At 37.0% G+C, this 19,355-nt stretch overlaps 1 protein-coding gene across 7 annotated transcripts in view; it reads right to left on the reverse strand.

The window, feature by feature from the left end:
• LOC135418862 (uncharacterized oxidoreductase ZK1290.5-like) overlaps positions 1-19,355 on the reverse strand; it is a 45,396-nt gene that overhangs the window by 24,859 nt on the left and 1,182 nt on the right. For all 7 annotated transcript variants that reach the window (XR_010432708.1, XR_010432707.1, XR_010432704.1 and 4 more), the window contains exon 2: positions 5,246-5,494. Coding sequence is in view for 2 of the 7 variants with exons in the window: in XM_064664595.1 (XP_064520665.1) it covers positions 5,246-5,494 (249 nt within the window). In the remaining 5 variants the exon portion in view is untranslated. The remainder of the gene's footprint in view (positions 1-5,245; positions 5,495-19,355) is intronic.

Genomic DNA, 19,355 nt, shown 5'->3' on the forward strand with positions numbered 1-19,355 from the left:
ATTAGATGTAAACCCAAGGATTAGCACTAGGAACTGCTAATATCAAGTGTTTGGTTTGATCCAAAATTATATGCCATTGGTGGTACTTACTGCACAGAGACTGCCATGTTTGAATTTAAACTTTTTTGCTTGGATAAAGCAAATGTCACATGTAAGTAGGTGTAAGTTACTGGTATCTGATGCCTACCTCACATAATAATGGAATTATGTATCTTTAATTGCTGCTTGCTATGTTCTCCAAACCAGACTAGTAAGAACTGCTTAAGTATGCAGAAACACATCATTTAGCAAAAATAATCAAACTTCAGCAGAATTTCACCAAAAGCTACTTCTCCAAAAGCCTGATTATTCAGCTGGACACGACAGTTTGCAAATGCTCACAGAAACAGCTACATCATGGATTTCCATATACAGACACGCATTGTACTCAGTCCAAGAAACTCAAGCACTCTCAGAAGAAAGACTTAACAGATTTGATAACTGAAAGATCTCTGGCCTTGGACATTTAAAAAAAAAATGCAACACATCAGCCCTCCCTGTACTAGTGCCTTAGGCCTCTTCAGTGCAAACATGATTAGCTGTTAACCCTTTTTTTAGAAAGGTGATGTTACCAGGTATGTGGTAACATATCCTACTATGTTTATTTTAATTTAGGGGTTTTGTTGAAATAAAAATTACTTCACATTTAGAAATATATGCATTTAGGGCTAGAAAGCCTCTACTGGATCACAAAGCACAGTTCTTCTGGACTGCAGGAAGTTTTCCCCAAAGATGTGGGGCAAAGGTCCCTTATCTCATAGATAATGAGCAGAATAGTCTTTGTGCCAGTCATGGGTAAAGTACCTCCAGCACAGCCAGGATCTGCTTTCTTCTACTGCATCTGTTGGAAAACTTTGCATGATACCTTCAGGCCAACAAAAACAGTAAGCCCTGCACAAACCCAGGTCTATGATTTCATCTTTATTTGTACACACATTCACACCCTACACCCACACACACTTTTTCTTTTGCTTAAAATATTTCCCCTCCTGGGGGATTATGAGAACACAAACACTCTTTAATTCATTTTGGAGGCAAGAAATTAGTTTTAAATCATTTATCGAAATAGCTCAAGGTTCTAGTAATCAAGAAATGTGTAATTTTATCACTGAAGGTTTTTAAGAAAAAAACATCCAAACATTCAGTTTTTTTACTTAACACCTTTTTAAAACATCCTCTGAAGAAAATCAAGCTGCAATGGTGCAGTGGTAAGCGAAGGCCTGAAGTTCATTTAAATGTCAAGGCACAGTGCTGCTTTCACACATACATTTAAAATAGAATGGCTTATTACTTCTTAGCGGTTGCAGCACCTACAATCAACAATCAAATGGCCCTTTAAAGTAGGTTTAGAAGCCAACAGCATGTTGTTGTGGAAATAAAGTTTGCAATTCTATTGAAATTCTTAATACAATATAAAAAAAAAAGTCCACATTGACTAAAACAAATGTAGTTTTGAAGAACAAGCCCTGTCTTATATCACATCTGAAAGCAAAAGAATATTTTTCAATGTTTCCCAGCTATCTTAATGCAATTATTTTCCCTCCTTTTCTTAATAGTCACTGTACTTAGTATTGACATGATGTGTTTTTCTCTCCCACTCAATCTTTTGTATTTTTTTTTGTTTTGTTCTATTGAACAAGGATCAATGTGAAAAAAAACCCCCGAAGTGTTTTGAAGCAATACAGAACCTGAATTATGATAATACACCCATTCCATGTGATTCATCTATTACACTGAATATGCTGAGAGTGCATTTGTCCAGCTCCAGTTGGGGATTTGTGATAGGTCAGATTTGCCTGAATGGGACAAACTCGAACAGTCAAAAGGAAAATAAAATTGTTTATGAATTCCGTAACCCACAAATCACATTCAAGAAGTTATTTTGGAGGTTAGATCCAAACACCAAGGAATGTATTCTGCTACTGCCAAACCTGTAAGATTTGCTGCCATTTCATACTGGTTTACTGTGTCTGCTAGTTGAGGACCACATTTAGAAAATGCAAGGAGCAGAATATCTATTACAACCACTGCCCACAAATAATACAAAGTTCCAGCACATCATGGATATATAATCTACCAGTTCAAATAAAAATCCTGGAACACTGCTCTCCTAATACCATTTGCCTCAAAAGTGTTTATTGAAAAGGCTTCATAACACATATTTTACATGGAGCACTTTTTCTCTTAAAAAGCTGACTGCTTTCAACAATTCATCTGTTTCAACAGCTGGCAGCCTATATACTGATAATGCACAGATTTATTAACTCCTGTGAGATTACTTCCCAGGTCTCTAATTCAGTCTGTATAGATGGACTGTGTAATCCATAAGGATCCTCAAGAAAATTAACAGGAACAGGAACAAAAAGCTGAGCTGAACATTTAGCTGCCAGGACTCCTGTAGCTTCTTCTCTCTGTAGTCTTCTGAATTACTAACTTTTCCTACAACATAAAGGTCTAACAGCAAAGATTTTTATTTAGGATATTTCAGTTTTCTTTGAGAACCATGTATCTTTACAGAAATGCTGTGAACTAACCATATATGGTTAATATCATAGAGTGAAATCAGGAAATTCTGTTTTATTCTGATCATTATTTCACACTCCTGTTTTACAGAAAAACCGCCAGCATTAACACATGATTGCAACTAAAGAATTTACTTTCCTAAATAAGCTTGGGCACAAATTGCTCTGTTATTACCAGATCTCTTTTTGCCATGGATTTTAGGTCCTCTCTATGGTACAGACTGGTCAGCAGAAAAGGGACACAAAAGGCAGGTATGAATGAAAACAGATATCTTGACCTTATTTCTACAACCTTATAGCCTTATATTCAAACCAATCTTGTGGATTCTAATTACTTTTGCTGGACTTGTGATAAGCCTCAATTTCCAACAGAAAGCTCTTACTCTAAGCATTCCTGAAAAAACTTGAAAGGTTCATATTTCAAGGTACTGCCTCATTTTGCTTGAAAATCCTTCCAGTAGCACCTTCCAGCTGAGTGCTTTCAGACAGGAGGTACAGGACTCCCTAAGGATGCTCTCCATGAACCCATGAAACACTCCAGGTATTGTACCTCCTCTGAGGGTCTAGTTCCCACCATAAACAGCACCAAAGATGGAACTCAGCCTTATCTCTCTCAGAGCAGTGCAGATCACACTGTGCTTAATAGAAACTGTGGAGTTGGTACAAGAGAGATTAAACCCCAGCAGCCAAAACTGTTGCTCCACTTGCCATCCCATCCTTCTCATGGTGGTCACCATCCTCATATACAGATCAGTGACTTGCATGTCAAGTATTTCCAAAGCCATCACACTTCACAAACTGTCAAGTTAAAGCAAGCTGAAGCCTGCATTGATTTAGGTCACTATGGCAGACTAAGTGGTTTGGGAAGAGCTTTAGAAATCTTTCAGACATCTCCATATCAGTGGAAGCAAGGTGGGAAGATGAGTGAGGTTATTAAAAAAACAAAACAAAAATAAAAAAAGGATCAAATCTAGTATGGAGACAAATTGGACAGGCAGCTGTAATACTCCCTTAGTTTGCCTTAGTAATATGAGCAAAAGAAGTCTGAGGTCTGAACACATCTCACAAATTGAAGTTCTCTTTATGCCAATCCAAGGACTTACTCACATGGTGACAACATTAGTGCATTTCTTGCTCTCAGATATTCCTTTCCTTCTTTCAGGTATTTCTGCTTAGCAGCAATATGTAAACTCAGTATTTGTGTGAGCACCTACTTCAATCAGCCTACTACCTGAGAAAATAAAAACAACTTACAGTACTGGAAGGAATACTGAAAAAGACTTCTTGGAAGTGAGTCAAGTTTTCCTCTCATTGACATTCAGCACCGGTACCAGAGCAAGCAGAAGAAAAAAGAAAGCAAACACAAAATAACAAGCAGAAAGCAGAGAGGAGGAATAATGTTACTTCTCAAGTTAAAGGAGATAGTCAAAGCTTGAAACTTGGTTTATGAAAGTCTCATTACAGTGACCTGCATTTGCATGGGACAGACAAAAAGAAATCTTAATTAATTTTGCATTATTCTGTACCTGTGGAGGAAGTGAAGGGATACATTTCCAGAAAGAATGAAGCCAAAGATGTGCATGCAGGTATCGGTCTTTAACAGATATAAGAGCTTTTCCCTGTTCACCTTGCAAAGTACCCAAGCAAAAAAAGCCAGTAAACATACCACGCAGCTGCCACTAATATTATATGTTACTAATTCAGCAAAATTCATACTTCACAAAAGCTGTTCACTTCCTCATCAAAGTTTGTTTATTCCTAAAATGGGGACAGGGTGAGGAAAGAAATGAAATGAAGGTCTTCAGGACACTGACAGGCAATGTTTGATGGTTAGGTCTATTGCTTCTTGAATATCAGCATAAAGATTATCTCCACCAGTGTCATTATTTTAGATTATTACTTTAAATTCACCTTCCTCTACATCCACTTTCTTCTCATTGCTTCAGCTAGGGAAGAAGAAGCAAATATCATGTTTATTTTTGTCAGGTATCTCCTCTCTTATGGCCTGTTGCAAAGAATTAATTGGCATCACTATGGCAGCTCTTTGCCTATCTAATAAGGGAGCACCAATATCACATTTTTTACTAAAAGAAGTTTATGATAAGGTTAAATTTGAAAATGCATCAGTGTTAGTTAGATTTAGTTTCAGTTTTCTAAAGTCTTGTAAATACTTCTAATATTTTCCCCAAAGTATATTGTGTCAGATAGACCAAACCAAAGGCAGTATTCTGAATTTCAAAATTAATAGACCTACAAAGGAAGTTTTAGAAAGGACTCCCACTCCTCAAGAAGAAGAAAATGGAACACAGAAGAAAACAGGCATTTTTGTCACCCTGTTGCCAATATATCATTGTAAAGTTTATGAATCCTTGTTACGTAGCTTTTGGTTGTTTTTAGCAAAATATATAAAACTCCTGTAGTTGTTCCTCAAGGAATTTAACAATGAGATATACCTTTACTAAATATACCTTGGTCTGTTTCAAAACATTTGCAACAAGAAAAAACTCTGCACTCTCAGTTGTATGCATGTGAACTTTGTAGAGAACAAACAGAACAAGAAACCTGCAAATGTGTAAATAAAGGCAGAACTTGGTTCCTGTGATCTATTTTTTCAGGAATTCATTCATCTTTGTGAGTACTCACATGGAAGGCACAATAAATGAGCTATATGTAAACATTCATACCAAGATATTCAATGCCAAGTCTTTCACATGACTCCAAGCAGGCCTTTTTTGTGTTTTCATAGCCGTAGTCACTGTGCCAGAGTTTGGTAGTTATCCAGAGATCCTCTCGCTTCACCTCACTCTCTTTGATGGCCTTTTGGAGGAGAGATTCACAGCCGTATCTTTTTGCTGTGTCAATGTGACGAATGCCACATTTTTGTAATGCGTGGACCACTGCATTGTGGGAATAGCCACCGTGGTGGGAAGTGCCTAAACAAACAAAAGCAGAAGTGAGTTGTCAGCACTGAGTTATGAGGGACATATTTTATCATTCTTCTTAATTTTTGCTTCTTTTTTTTTTAATATATGGTCACAGACGCTTCTTATTCAATTTTCATTTCCCAACAGTAAAAAAAAAAAAAAGTGAACTGACAGATCTCTAAGCTGGGAAAATACATGAAGTGGGAGAATGTTGATGTCGATCAGAAAAAACTCCATCAAAATCAACAGCATTTAACTGTAAAGAAGTGATTTAAGGAGTCAGGCCGAAAATCATCCACAGAAAACACACATTGTGGAAAATTAGCATATGTCACTTAATGTTCACACAGAAGCGTAACATTTACAGATGAAAATATTAAAAAAACCCAAACAACTTTAAAAACAATTTACTTTATGGAAAGCATATCCTGAGACCTTTACTCTGTTGAACTCCTGGTAGCTTCAAGTTATTATTGCATTGTACGATCCCAGACCAGGCCATACTGCAGGTGCGATTCACATAATGTCAAGCTCAGCAGTAATCAAAACAATGGAATGCGACACAAGAGTTACAGAATGCAGGGAGTTTCAGTAACAAAGTGCTGTTACTGTCATTGTGTAGGTATTCACTGGATATTGTGTATTTTGCATGTCAAGGGGACGGAAGGAGGAGGAGACTCAGCAGGAAAAGCAAACCAGCAGGAGGACTGTCAGATAAAGAACTGGTTGAGAGCAAGGAGATGATGTTTCTCCTTACACTTTCCTGTTAGTTGTTTTTCCTGCCGTGAGCCCCTCACCCATTCACCCTCACTCACACACTTCCCACAAACAGTATTTTCTACAGTTTGTTGGAGGAAATGCTCAGTCAGTTCCAGTCAGCTACCACAGTCACCTCCTTCCAAGTTGATTATTGGTACTTAAAGGCCAGAGTGCCGCAAACAGTAGTTGGCATGAAAATGGCTCCGTCACTGCCTTCAAAAGGGCCCTGAACAGTCGACTGCAACAGGGTCTGCTGAATCTAAATAAATAAAGGACTTCAGGTTTGTATCTGCTCTCAACTTTCTCTTTCCCTCCAATAGTATTTATTTCTACACTGAACACTATCTGCATGTTAGGCAAATAACACATGCAAATGGCCACCCAGCCTGGCAGGAAAAGGACACAAATGCAACCATCTCAGGTTCTTTTTAGAGAGCCTCCCTCACCTGAACTGGGGAGAGAATGCTCGTGGGAGGCTGCAGACTTTTCTCACACAAGTTTAATAGTGCATGCAAGAATGACAACTTATGGAAGTCCCACTTGCATGTAAGGCAAGCCAGGTTCTCCTAAATGCTTATCATTTTTGCTCATTCCTAACCTTAGAAGGAAAACCAATGAGTCTTGCTCAACACTCCAAGTCATATAAACTGAGATGTAATACGGTCTGATACCACACCCTGAGGATCATGAAATTCTGCTGATCACAATGGGACAGTTTCCACTTAAAGACAGACAAAATGTGGAGTAGTGAATTCTTGACTTATCTTAGTGGATTTTAAAGTGATGAAATTCTGCATTCCTACAATTTTGACATGCATATCATAAATAATTTACCTTCCAAATGCAAACAAAGTTTCAATGTTTGAAAAGACAAAACTTTAAATCTATTTTTTTCCATAGCCACTAATTATGATCACTAATTGGCTTAATTTCCAAGCTAACTAGAAATAGATGTCTCTGTAACTTGTTTTACATGAAAATAAGTCAAGCTAAGTGAACTTATATTTTCAAAATAGCTATTTCAAAATCTCCATGAAGATTTTTAGAATTTTAAGAAGTTTAAGAATTTTAGATGACTGCAATGCTATTACATTGCAACTATGGGCAAAGAACAGATAGGCAATTTTACATCATTCAAACCCTAAAGTAATTTTATTAAAGAATTATATAACTAGCATAGAAAAATTACTATACTTTTTCAAAACAAACGGTTCACTTTTAATATGATGGTATTGGTGCAAAATAAATGAGGTTGTAACTATTGTGTCTGTTTCTGGCTGAATGGACATTTCTAAGCACAGAATGAATGGAGTTCATTTAGAGGTCTTGCAAATGGACTCAGACTCCTTTCATGCATAATGGATTTCAGTAAGAACATTTAGGACAAACAACTTTTTTTTTTTTTTGGTTTAACTCTTTAAGTTAAAGGGAGAGAGTGGAAAAGAAAGAAAATTCAGAATAATTCTGTTATTGTACCCCATTCATTGATGGCATGCACACTTGTTACACAGGAAATAAAGACAGCAAGATCAGTCTGGAGGGAATTATCTCAATTTCTGTGCCTAAAAATGAACTACAACAGTCCTGGGGCACTAAACAGTAATTAAAAGAAAGCTTAACAGTTATTTAATATTACCACTTTGCAAGCCAACTTAATCATAAATAACAGGTTGATAAGGTAGTTATGTTACTAAAATAATGGCTTCTAGACATTAGAAATTATAGTTTTCTTAGGTTTACTCATGATTAAGTATGTTACATTACACAGATATAGAAGGATAACAAAAGAAGGTGGAGTCACTGAAATTTCTATTTTTTTCTAATATTAGAAATCAAACTTACTGACATTAACATTCTCACATGGTTGGGATGATCTTTTGTTCACAGAGATATAATTCACACTGCACATGTATATTTAAAGACAAAATCCAATCTTGCATTTAAAATGAATATGAACCAGCACCCATTCCATCCCCTTACTGTTTCCAAAAATATTTTATTAATAATTTTTTTCCCCCAGAATTCTCTGGTCAAAACCAGGAATTCCTTTAAGAAATAATGTCAAATATAAATAGGTCTGGAAAAGCTCCCTACTTCTTAGCTAGTATTTTAACTTGTTTTCCTCGGAAATAGCACTGTTCTCTCACTGACTGAACCAAGCTAAATTTGACAGATCCAAAGATGTCCAAGATAATTACATTCAACGGATTTTGTGAAAATCGGTGGTTGTGAGGGACAAGGATACTGCAGTGAAAATATGGATAGGTCAAAGGACACAAATCCATTGAAAACTAGGCTTAATTAGTTACGTTGTTATTTTACCACAGTTACTCATCACTTTCTTGGTATGCTGAAGAAGGCTGCTATCAAAACTGGGGTGAGAAACATGCTCTGACAAGCCATAAAAAGTTCCAAAGATTATTAGGAAGGCACAATCCTGTTCACAATGCAGTTGCTACAGGGAAAAAACCCCAGCACCCCAATCAGCAACACCTCCCCCAAATCCTCAAAAATAGAAACCCAACAACATCTCCCCCCTTGAACCCACTAAAAATGTAAAACAACTGACAAACCAAAATGCTACCCCCCTGCCCCAGATTTGGGCACCATCTCAGCTGACTGTCAGCCTCATTAAACTTTCTGTTCTCCTTCGCGGAAGCTGCAGAACTACAGACAGAGATCCAAAGCACCAGCAGCTTTTCAAAAGAGAACCAGGACCTACTTTCCCTCCCTGCTTTCTCCCTTCCTTTGTGGAGAAGGGTGTCTTCATGTTCTTTGTGAAGTGTGAAACGATTATTTATCTGAAAATACAAAGATGTTCTGTGACATGAATAACTTTGGCTACTTGAATTCAGTGGAATAACATCAGAGAAGTTCCTGTTAGTGAAACCACAGCCAGAATATTTAGAGGTCACATCAGAGATTAATGATCTTCTGACATCAGTACCCGGTACTAAATTAAAACAGTTGACAAACAAAACACCTGCAAAAATGGCCATTCCTTTCCTGATCTCTCTCTAAGTATTCACTTAAGAAAACAACTCTCAAAAGCAAAAGCTCAAACATCCTTTTATCGATGTTTAGACACTCATTGTGGATATATGGTACCGTATACCAGAACAGGCTTGAAATTCCTGGTGTTATTAGTTTTATTTTTACTATCTCAACAGTATATCAATGGAAACAAATACGGATATATTAAATTTTTTGCTGTTGATTAAGTTTCATTTCCTAATTACCTTATGAGCAAATTCAATGATAAAACATAAAATGTTGACTATACATAGTGCAAATGAACGTATAACACATTTCAAGGTTTATTGCTAATCCATTCACAAACCCCACAGGCCTCTTCCATGGAATGGCTCAAGGACAGAGAGTCCTTACTCGCTGTCCTTGCTGTCTGTCTTATATCCTCCTCCTCATTCTGTATTCATATGATCCTCTGACAAGCTCATTTGGATTGTCAAATGGCAAAACAAAAAAGTACAGTTTTAGGGTTATTCATGAGCCTGAATGACTTCTCAGAGGGGAAAAGCCACTAAATTTCACGCAAGGGATGAAGCAAAAAAACCTTTAGCGGTAGCAGTTAAATAATTCGATCTAACAAGTGCTTTTATTAAAACTAAAACTAAAATAAAATCACAGTTGTCTTCAAGCCAACCAACAAATGATCAGAAAGACCTTCTCCATGAACTTGTCTCTTGGAGCCTTCCTATTATGTTCCCCAACACCATCCCTAGAGCTGCTCTAAGTCAGGCAGATAATGTCACACTAACTTTCTATAACCACAGCACTAGAACCCAAGTATTCTTACTGCATATTTTGGTATAGTTTTATCTTAATGGGGTCAATTACTCTGAAAATCCTATTTAGCATCACCTGACACTGTATTCATAGCATCCTCTCTCTTCTAGAGTGTAGGGCTTTCCTCTGTGGCAGGTGAAATCAAAGTCAACCTCACTGTGAAGCTACTATTATACTGCACAATTTTCATACGGTGACTAGAGAGTATTTCAAGTTACGGGTTCCAAATTTAATCACAATTAATTTTACAAAATAATTTGGATATTTTATTCAGAGTCCAAGACTGGCACCCAATGTGTGTATAAAACAGGGCAGCTGCCCTTGAGGGAATGCAGCCTATAGAGACAATAGGCTTTTGGAAGAACTGGTAGAACAACATCAATGATCAGAGAAAGGCACTGAGCAGACTCACACTATATAACCAATGGTTCTATAACTGGTCAGAACTAAAGCAGCACACAGGTTTATCTGAAACTCAGTCATTTAAGGCATGTTTCTCTTGCTTCTGTAAAAGTTATCTGGATTATGGCTATTTTATATATTTTAGTATAAAAGTTTTACTTCAGTAACGTTTCTCACTCTTTTTGTTTTTCTGTTTGCTAAATATGATCAATTGCTTAGTGCAAAGGTGTCACTCTGGGACTGTTTTTCCCCTGTGCAACTCAGAATACACTCAAAGAATTCAATAACACGAGCAAAAAAAAGTAGGCAAGCATCATTTTAAACTCTGGAATTCTACTCAGGCAAGTCTTCACAGGCACCAAGAAACAAAATGCAGGAAAATACAGTCTCGCCGCAAGGCAAAAGGGTAGGAGAGAGCCATTACGTGTTTATTATGTATCCAGGGAAAGGGAAGCCAGAATTGCTAGTTTTCTCTCTTCCTGAGAGGAAGGAAGAAATGGCAATGAGCCATTGTTGACAGAAGCACTCTATTCCCTCCATCTCATAGAGGCTCTGACTGTAAGAGATATTAAGATCATCTACTGTAAAATGACCACACATTTCTGTTCATTGACCTACCATTTACCTAGACAGAACCTCAGAAAAGAAGGCAGGTGTAAGAGCAACTTCTCAGAATGTGTCTCATGAGAATCCCAGAAAGTCTGCAAGTAGCATCCAACATCAGTGAGATGCTACTGCTCTGATATGGCACCAACCCACTGATGTACTTCTTCTGGCAGCACAAACACACTATCACCCAAAAAATGCAAATATTTTTTTCAGTGGGAGTAAAGAGATTTCCACTGGAAAAGTGCCAGCTATTTAAATTATTCAACTGTAGTATATGAACATTTTAATCATGCAGAACTTATCAATAAAATCTGGAAAGAGACCTATACATTTGAAAGGCAATTATGAATGTGTAATTCATGTAGAAATTTCATAAGCAGAGCAGCAGCACACATTTATTTAAATGCCTTTACAGACAGACTGCCAAATCTTGGAGCCTTTTCTTTCACTCCACACTTTCCCACCACCGTGAGAACTATTTCTCATTAACAACCAAATTGGTTTCAGATGCTCTGCTATAAGATGTTACCTTAGAAACCATTTGGTAAAAGACTGTGGCTTCCTTCCATAGAAATCTCAAGCAGTGAAAAGGCAGATTTTCTGGCATAAATCAAATCCAATTTCTAGGGTTCACTAAACCTTTTCTCCTCAGAATAATGTTTTGTGACTAGATCTTAGCAGTTAATAGTGCACGAAGAATTGCTGGTGTGAACCAGTTTTAAATTATTTTCATTCTATTTCCTTTGTTAACTCAATTGAAATTTCTTCCAGTACTTACCATACCTTGATAGAGCTTTTAACTTCATAACTAATAAGGATATTTACTAGGTACAGCAAATAAACAGACTGAACAAAAATTTTATTGCCCTCCCCCTTAAAACATGTCCCAAACCTACTCTATCTGATGCGGACGACATTAATTGATTAACAAAATTAGACATTTGGAAATACTTCACAATAAATGAGACAGACCTGTGACAATTTTTTCCTCTTCTAAACAACTTTCACAAAAAAGAACGATAAAAAGAAAAAAAAATTAAGCCCATACTCTGTACTTAAGTAGAACATTACCATAATCTGTTGGTAATCACTCCTGCTGTTGACTTAAAAAAAGTTATGTACATAATTTATGATTAAGCATAACCAACATAAAGTTATGTAAAGGGACAGTAAATTTAAGAAGTGCAGTTGAACATGAGACCAGTAATTCAAAACTGCTTAAAATATTGTAAAGATAATATTATAGGAAAAATTATAAGAAGAGCTATGATTTATAGTGACATAGCTTTACACAATGAAAATGCACATACAGTAATTGTCATTGTAAGATCCTAATTTAAGACAACGTTCAAGCTGATGGCTAATTTTTGACATAACAGTGCCCTTTGCTCAGAGTGCAGAGCAAGTGCAATTGTGAACCAGGACAGATCCTACTTCTGCACTGTCATGTGACACTGTGAGGTCTGAGACTTGCCGTGTCCCACTGCTGAGTTCCAAGGACAGGAACAATCCAGACACCCTTAGTGCAAACTAAAGCTGAACAATAAAGAATGTTTCTGATCAAACGCTAACTTTTCCCCACATCATCTAAGGATTTAAAATGCATGTTCTCCAGGTTTCCAAGACAAAACCACCTCCTGTAGCCCCTCCTCTCACATGGCACATTCAGCCTTAGAACATTCTGCATTAGAATGCACTGCACTTCCATTCAGGCATTAACAGTGAGAAACAGACCTCACAGCTACGAAACTGCTGTAAAGCCACAAAGATGCCTTTCCTTTTTCTCTCCCTTCTCCCCCCATAATGAGGATTTTGTATCATTCTCAGTGCTGGAGGTACTTTGCATACACATTAGAACTGAAGTTAAGGAATTAGCACCTCCATTCTCCCCATTTGGAAGCACGAGGAACTACAGCAATTTAGGTTACAGCAGCATGTGACATCACCATTCAACGCTGCCAAAACTATGCTAGTGAGCTCTGGCAAAGAAAAAAGGTATGAAGACTAAAATCTGCTACATGAAGGTTGAAAGATAAAGTTTAGCTTTCTTTTTTCACCCCTCAAAGTTTGGTGTAATTTTCCTACACTACAGAAACGTGGTTAAAGACAAAAGTTCTACACACTGGAGCTTGCTTCTCTGCTAATTTCAAACTGCTTACAAATCATTTGTTCTTCTCATGGACGATTAAGTTTGCAACATTTAAAAGTATTAATGGCAACAGGAAAGTTAAAAGCATACACATGAAGTGCCTCTGCTTATGCTGATAAAAGCTTTAATTATTAAACATCAATAGAAACCTAAATTGGTTTATTACTTAGATTTAATGAAGGACATTTAAAATTCATCTGTATCATATCACCAACAGGGTGATTACCAAAAAGAATTCAGCCTGAGAAAGCAGCTATTTTTCTGCTATGAAATCATGGCTCATATGCCAGAATATAAATAAAATCCCCAGCAAAAATAAAAAAACCTAACCTCCTAGATTTGTAGGTGCACAAAGAGAGCAGAGACAGAGCAGCAATTTCCCCCAGGAAAAAAATATTTCTGTACTGTGTACACTCTGATATAAGCAAAAGTTGGCTCAGCATTTTGCCCCAGATGCATTTATGAGTAGACTTTAAAACAACATTTGTACAGCGTTCAGTCATTTTTTAGGAATAAAACAGCACCAGGCTGGAAGTAGGTAAGTTCAAAGACAGCAAGGAAGGTAGGAGCTCACCAGGTTTAATCAGGTTGGGAGAGGAAAATGCTTTGTCCCACTGTCTACAAACCCACAGCTGCCTGGGCTATGGCCACATTTTGTCCAGGACAGAAGTTAAATATCTGGAGGCCCTCAAAGCTCAAGTACAACTTCTCAAGGTCAGATCTACTGAAACAGTGGGTGAATTGAGACAGAAAGATTTATAGAGGTGGCATTTTGTTCATCACAAGAGGCTATTAAGGCAACTTGGTAACCATGGGTGAGAAGCAAAGCCTCAACAGAATAAAAAATAAATGGTTGAGACATAAAACAAAGGGAAGAAATAAACAGCCAATTCTTATTAGGGGATAAGATTAATAGGAGGGAGTGCCATAGGTCTTAGTATTAGCACCACTGTTCCATAAATTTCCTTAAGAACCAAAGCCATGAAGAAACAAGAACCGTGAATTAAAAAAAAGGCAGTAACAGTAGAAAATGACAAATAGTGAAGCCTTGACTCTGTTGCCATTGAATTGAAAAGCAAAATCTCATTTTATTCCACTCCCAGCAGGACTGGGTCTTTTTTGACCACAGCTAAGTTTAAGAATGATTATGAGCAACTCTAGGATTAAGAAGCAAGTAACTGGATTACTAATACATAATAGAAGGGAATGTTAAAATACTTCCATTCAGCATTATGATTTAAGTTATAGGTAGCATTTTCACTAAAAAAACCCCAACACAACCTGATACAATGGATTTGGAGCAATCTGATTCTTTGCTGTTCTCCAAGAAAGTCCCATGTGCTGTGAAAGGAACTGGGAACAATACAAGGAATCCTGAGTGGTTGCAATACAAATGATATGTCTTAATGCAAGCAGCAAAGTAAAAATCAGGAAAATCTTACTTTTAAGATATATTTACTTAGATAAAGGTACAGTGGAGTATCAGGAATATTATCTATGGAACACCCTGAAATGAAGACAGAGATATTTTAATGGTTTCCCTTGACTGTGGAGGGATTCTGTGTGTGTCTGTGTGTAATACTTTAAAATCTTAGTAGTGCAACATACTGACAAATGCAGTAAAAAAGTACTTTAAGCAAGCTACTAGTGCTGGAAGTTAATCAACGTCACCTTATTTATTGAACTGATTTTTATTCTTCCCAGGCTTTGGCTGTTTGACGAGAAGTTGCTTAGAGCAGTACCTGACTGCTTTCCCAGCTACAGCACCTAGCATAATGGCACTGGCCATTCTTGAATGGCCCTCTGTAAAGAACATTATTACTACTAATAAAATACTCACTGTGTGTGTCATGGGTAAGGCACAATGAGTATAAAGACTTGATTATTTCATTTAGTTTAACTGCCTGTCCTGATGCCCCCTCCCAAGCAAGCATGCAATTAATTTTATACTTTAATAGGAGAGGATCATTAGAGAACTTTTTGTCTCATCAAGTTGTTATTAATTCTAGCTGCTCCAAGGATTACATAGAAAGCAACTTTACACAAAAACAGTCTGTGAATTTTCGGTATCACCAGCACATTTGGTCAAATAGCAATCACTAACTATTTGACAAACTCACCTGAATTTAATTACTACTGTCTCTAAAAAAACCCCTAATAAAACAACAAACAAACAAAAACACACTAAAAAAAACCCTCTTCTAATGGGAATGTAACTACCATATCAAGGGCATGAAGAGAGTTTCAATAAAAAGTGCCAAAACAAGCCTTAAGAGACGTCAACCACTCAGCACATGACCTTGAAAAAGCTTCCTAATATTTCAGTTACAGGAAGAGAAGCCCTTGTGCTACTGAATTATAATCAAATGCTTTAAATGGTAGCATTTTCACCCCTCAGACTTTTAACCAAAAAAAAAAAAAAAGTGACAACTTTCTAAGTGGGGGCTTCCTGCTTAGCAGCAGTAAGCATGTAAGTGTGAACAATTCAAATTGTATTCATTGTTTTCCAAAGCCTGATGGGGATGATACTGTGTGCACCATTTTGAGGAGTGATCCATTTTTGAGGATGCTGCTTTAGAGAAGCATCAAGTATCCTGCAGTTAAGACAGTGTAAGAATATGTAGTTTTCTACTATTGTATAAATGCTCTCCAAGTACCTGATTCTAAGATACATGTAGCTCCTATGAAAAAGTGTAACTACATCAACTTCAAAGCAGCATCACATTTTATATCAGTTATTTGCCTATATTTCTAAAACACTAATAAAGCCTTAAAAACATGGAAAGAAATTATAGCTATCTTATTAGCAAGATAGTGAATACATCCTTTTTCTAAAGCAATCTAAAGCCATTATGAGCTACTGTATAGTTTGACACCATACAAATATTAGGGCCAAAATGCCAATTCATTTTAGGCTTGAGCCCACCCCAGTTTAAAGCAGCCTTTGTAATGAAAATTGACCGTAAACTTGCCTGACTCTCTGCACATGAATAACATGGGCTAACACAAATGTTAAACCATGAGAAACATAAAGTTACCAACACTTTTTATAATCATGCAATAAACAAGATGCAGATTATTTTTATTTTTTAATTAAAACTTTAGCTATACAACATATTTCTAACACAAAGGTGGGTTGTCTTATAATTGTTTGGTATCTCAGGAAAGTCAGCTTGTTTTATCATTGCTAGTAGACTTGTCTTTCTGCTGGACACAAGACAGATAAAACACAATATGAATATGCATCGAAGTAAATATGGAATTTTGGATATACAGAATTTGGCATGTTATTCCAAGTAACCCTTCAGACAGAACATAACTTCTGCAAGCTCCATGGCCTTCTCTGAAGTAAAAATTCATCTTTCTCACAGGAGATTTCAATGGAAATGGATCCTCCTCAGTAAGAACAGTTTGTGTAAGAGAGCGCAGAGCGCCAGAAAGAGAACGGTAACCTACTGAAAGACCACTAACATCCTTCCTCTCGTCTCCCCTTTTGCATCAAACCAACTTACTGAACTTCTCCTACACAAATCTGGGAGCCAAAGCAGCTGTGACATGGAAAGCCATTTAAAAAAAGGAAACCCAACTAAAAAAAACACCACCACAAACACCTTTTGATAACTGAAGCTTGAACAGAAAGAACAGGTATTTTTGGCAGAATGCCATCCTAGGCTGCTGTTGCACTCTCTTGAGTAACATGTTCTGGCCAAGAAGCATGTTACCTGTCCCCTACTTCAGCTCCCAGCTACTACAAAAGGAGTTTCATCACTTGGAAATAACTTGCATACCTGTCTGAGCTGCGTTCCAGTTGACACAACTGGATAGCTGAAACCATCTTAACAGCATATTTCTCTCTCTGAAGCTTTTAGAAAGATGATCTAGCAATAGAGGCAACATAAATATCTATGAAAGTTGTCTTTTAGAGAACATATAACAATTATGTCTGCATGTTTAGAGGGATAAGAAATGACAACCAAACAAATTTCAAATCCTGCAGAAAATAGCCTTGCAGAGAATGCATCCTCTTTGAAGAAAATTCTTCTCTACTTTATAGCCAAGTTTCTGCGCTGCAAACATTAGTTAATCAGAAAGCCTGGAACAAAAATAAATCATTAATATGGAAAATAATAGTGAAGTGAGAACACCCACTTAAAGATCCCATTGTATTGGGCTGCATATCGTGGTACTTATAGCTTGACCACAAATGCGAGGGTGGCAAGCCTTGAACTTTTTTTCCTCCCTTCTTTTCTAAAATTCTCAGTGTTTTGAAGCACCTATAAGGATTTCTTAAAATGACCTGTTTGATTCCTATCTATTACAAGATCCTGCAAGATCTGCAGAATATATAAAGCAATATGTCAAGTGTTACTACAGCAAGACGAGATAGGTGAAGTCAAGGAATCAAATCCTGCTGCTCATGACATCACCACCACTGTAAGTCAAGAGCAGCTCCTTGAAAGCCATATCTGACAGAAATAACTGGGTCAGAAAAATTCAAACTTGATTCTCTTGTATGCCACTATCCATTTACTGCAGTTTGAATTCAGGCCTAACAACAGACAACTCAGGACTTACCAAGACGGCGATAGGACAGAGAGCAGCAGCTTTTGCGTGCAGAGTACAAAGGAGTCTTTCTGCCTGGCTACCTTCTAGGCAGTTTACTCTTCCCATAACCTAAGAAATATTACAACCTCCAACAAAAAAAAAAAAATCTATTCTATATATAGTCTGAAACACCGTTCAGCATATACTGAAACAATGGACAGAAGAGAACCGAGTCCATTCTCTACTATTTATGTTTTCTTTAATTTTATAAAAAATCCCCAAGTGAACTAAAGTGGCAAAAAGTGTTACAAGTTAAAAGAACCAACCAACCAACTCCTCAAAAAACCAACCAACCAACCAAACAGCAAAACAAAAAAAAATAGCAATTTTGAACAACACAGACCCTTTTGCTCACTACATAATGACTGTGTAAGGGACAGCTGCATCAAGTATTCTTAACAGATACTAAAATAGTAAATTCATACACTGGGTAAACACATACCACATGTTTATGAATATATGCATGCACAAAAACACACAGTAAAAGCAGTTAACAACATTTTGCAGACTTCCAAATTCTTTTCTTTTTTTAATCTTTGGCTGATGATGGTGAATTGCTCAGACTTTGTTATGTGCAGCTCAAATAACTTTGGATACTTCGAAACAAGCATTACAAGCTTTATCTGCTTAGCCTTTCTGGATAAAAACCCAGCCCTATTAAAATCAAAGACCAACTCCTATTGACTTAAGTGGCTTAATTCACTCTAAAATCCACAGCTCTAATTTTGCCTTCCTTCATACTAATGAAAATCCTAAATAATTGCTCTGAAGTCAGTTCACATTCATAGGATAAAGACAAAAAGAGCACAAGGGCAATTCTGTTTTATAGCTTAGCTCCATACTTGTGTGACTGATTAACTCCAGTGTCACAAAGAACACCAGTGCCTTTGATTTGTATGTTTATGTAAAAAAACTGGAAAATCTGGGATACTGAATTTACCCATGATAAAATGGTATCATGAAAGACTAACTTGGAAGGGTAATCATGTTTTAGAATATGTTATGAATCAAAGAGACTTCTGGAAACAGTCTTAAGAAGAGAAAGAAAGAGAGGCTCAAATACTGTTCCAAATAGGAGGTTTTAACCAAGAGATAAATTAACTCCTTACAAGACATAAAAATTAATTAATGTCAACTGTATAAAAAGACAGTTATTCAAAGAAACCCAAAATGCTCTGGCCAAGTGTGCAATGGTCATTGGTGTGTGTATGGTCCACGTTTGCCTCTCTGTGGCACACCTTCCAGGTGCTCTGCTACAGCTCCTGTTTTGGGAGAGTTCACAGTCTCTTTATCTGCTGTGCTACAGCATGGGCAGGGCTCTGGCACCACAGAATTAGTTATTAACCCTCCCCTGCTCACATGGCCCTATGCTGACTTGGAAAATGGCCTTCAATAATTTAATAGTTTGACTCTTTTGAACAATTAGCAAATCCACTAATTAGATGAATTTGTAATTCAGGACAGTATAAACCTGACATTCCTACAGACAACTAAAAGGAGCATTCTGCTGCAAGTCAACCTTGGGTTTATACCACATTT

The sequence above is a fragment of the Pseudopipra pipra genome, chromosome 9 (assembly GCF_036250125.1).
Source record: "Pseudopipra pipra isolate bDixPip1 chromosome 9, bDixPip1.hap1, whole genome shotgun sequence".
Classification (NCBI taxonomy): Eukaryota; Metazoa; Chordata; class Aves; order Passeriformes; family Pipridae; genus Pseudopipra; species Pseudopipra pipra.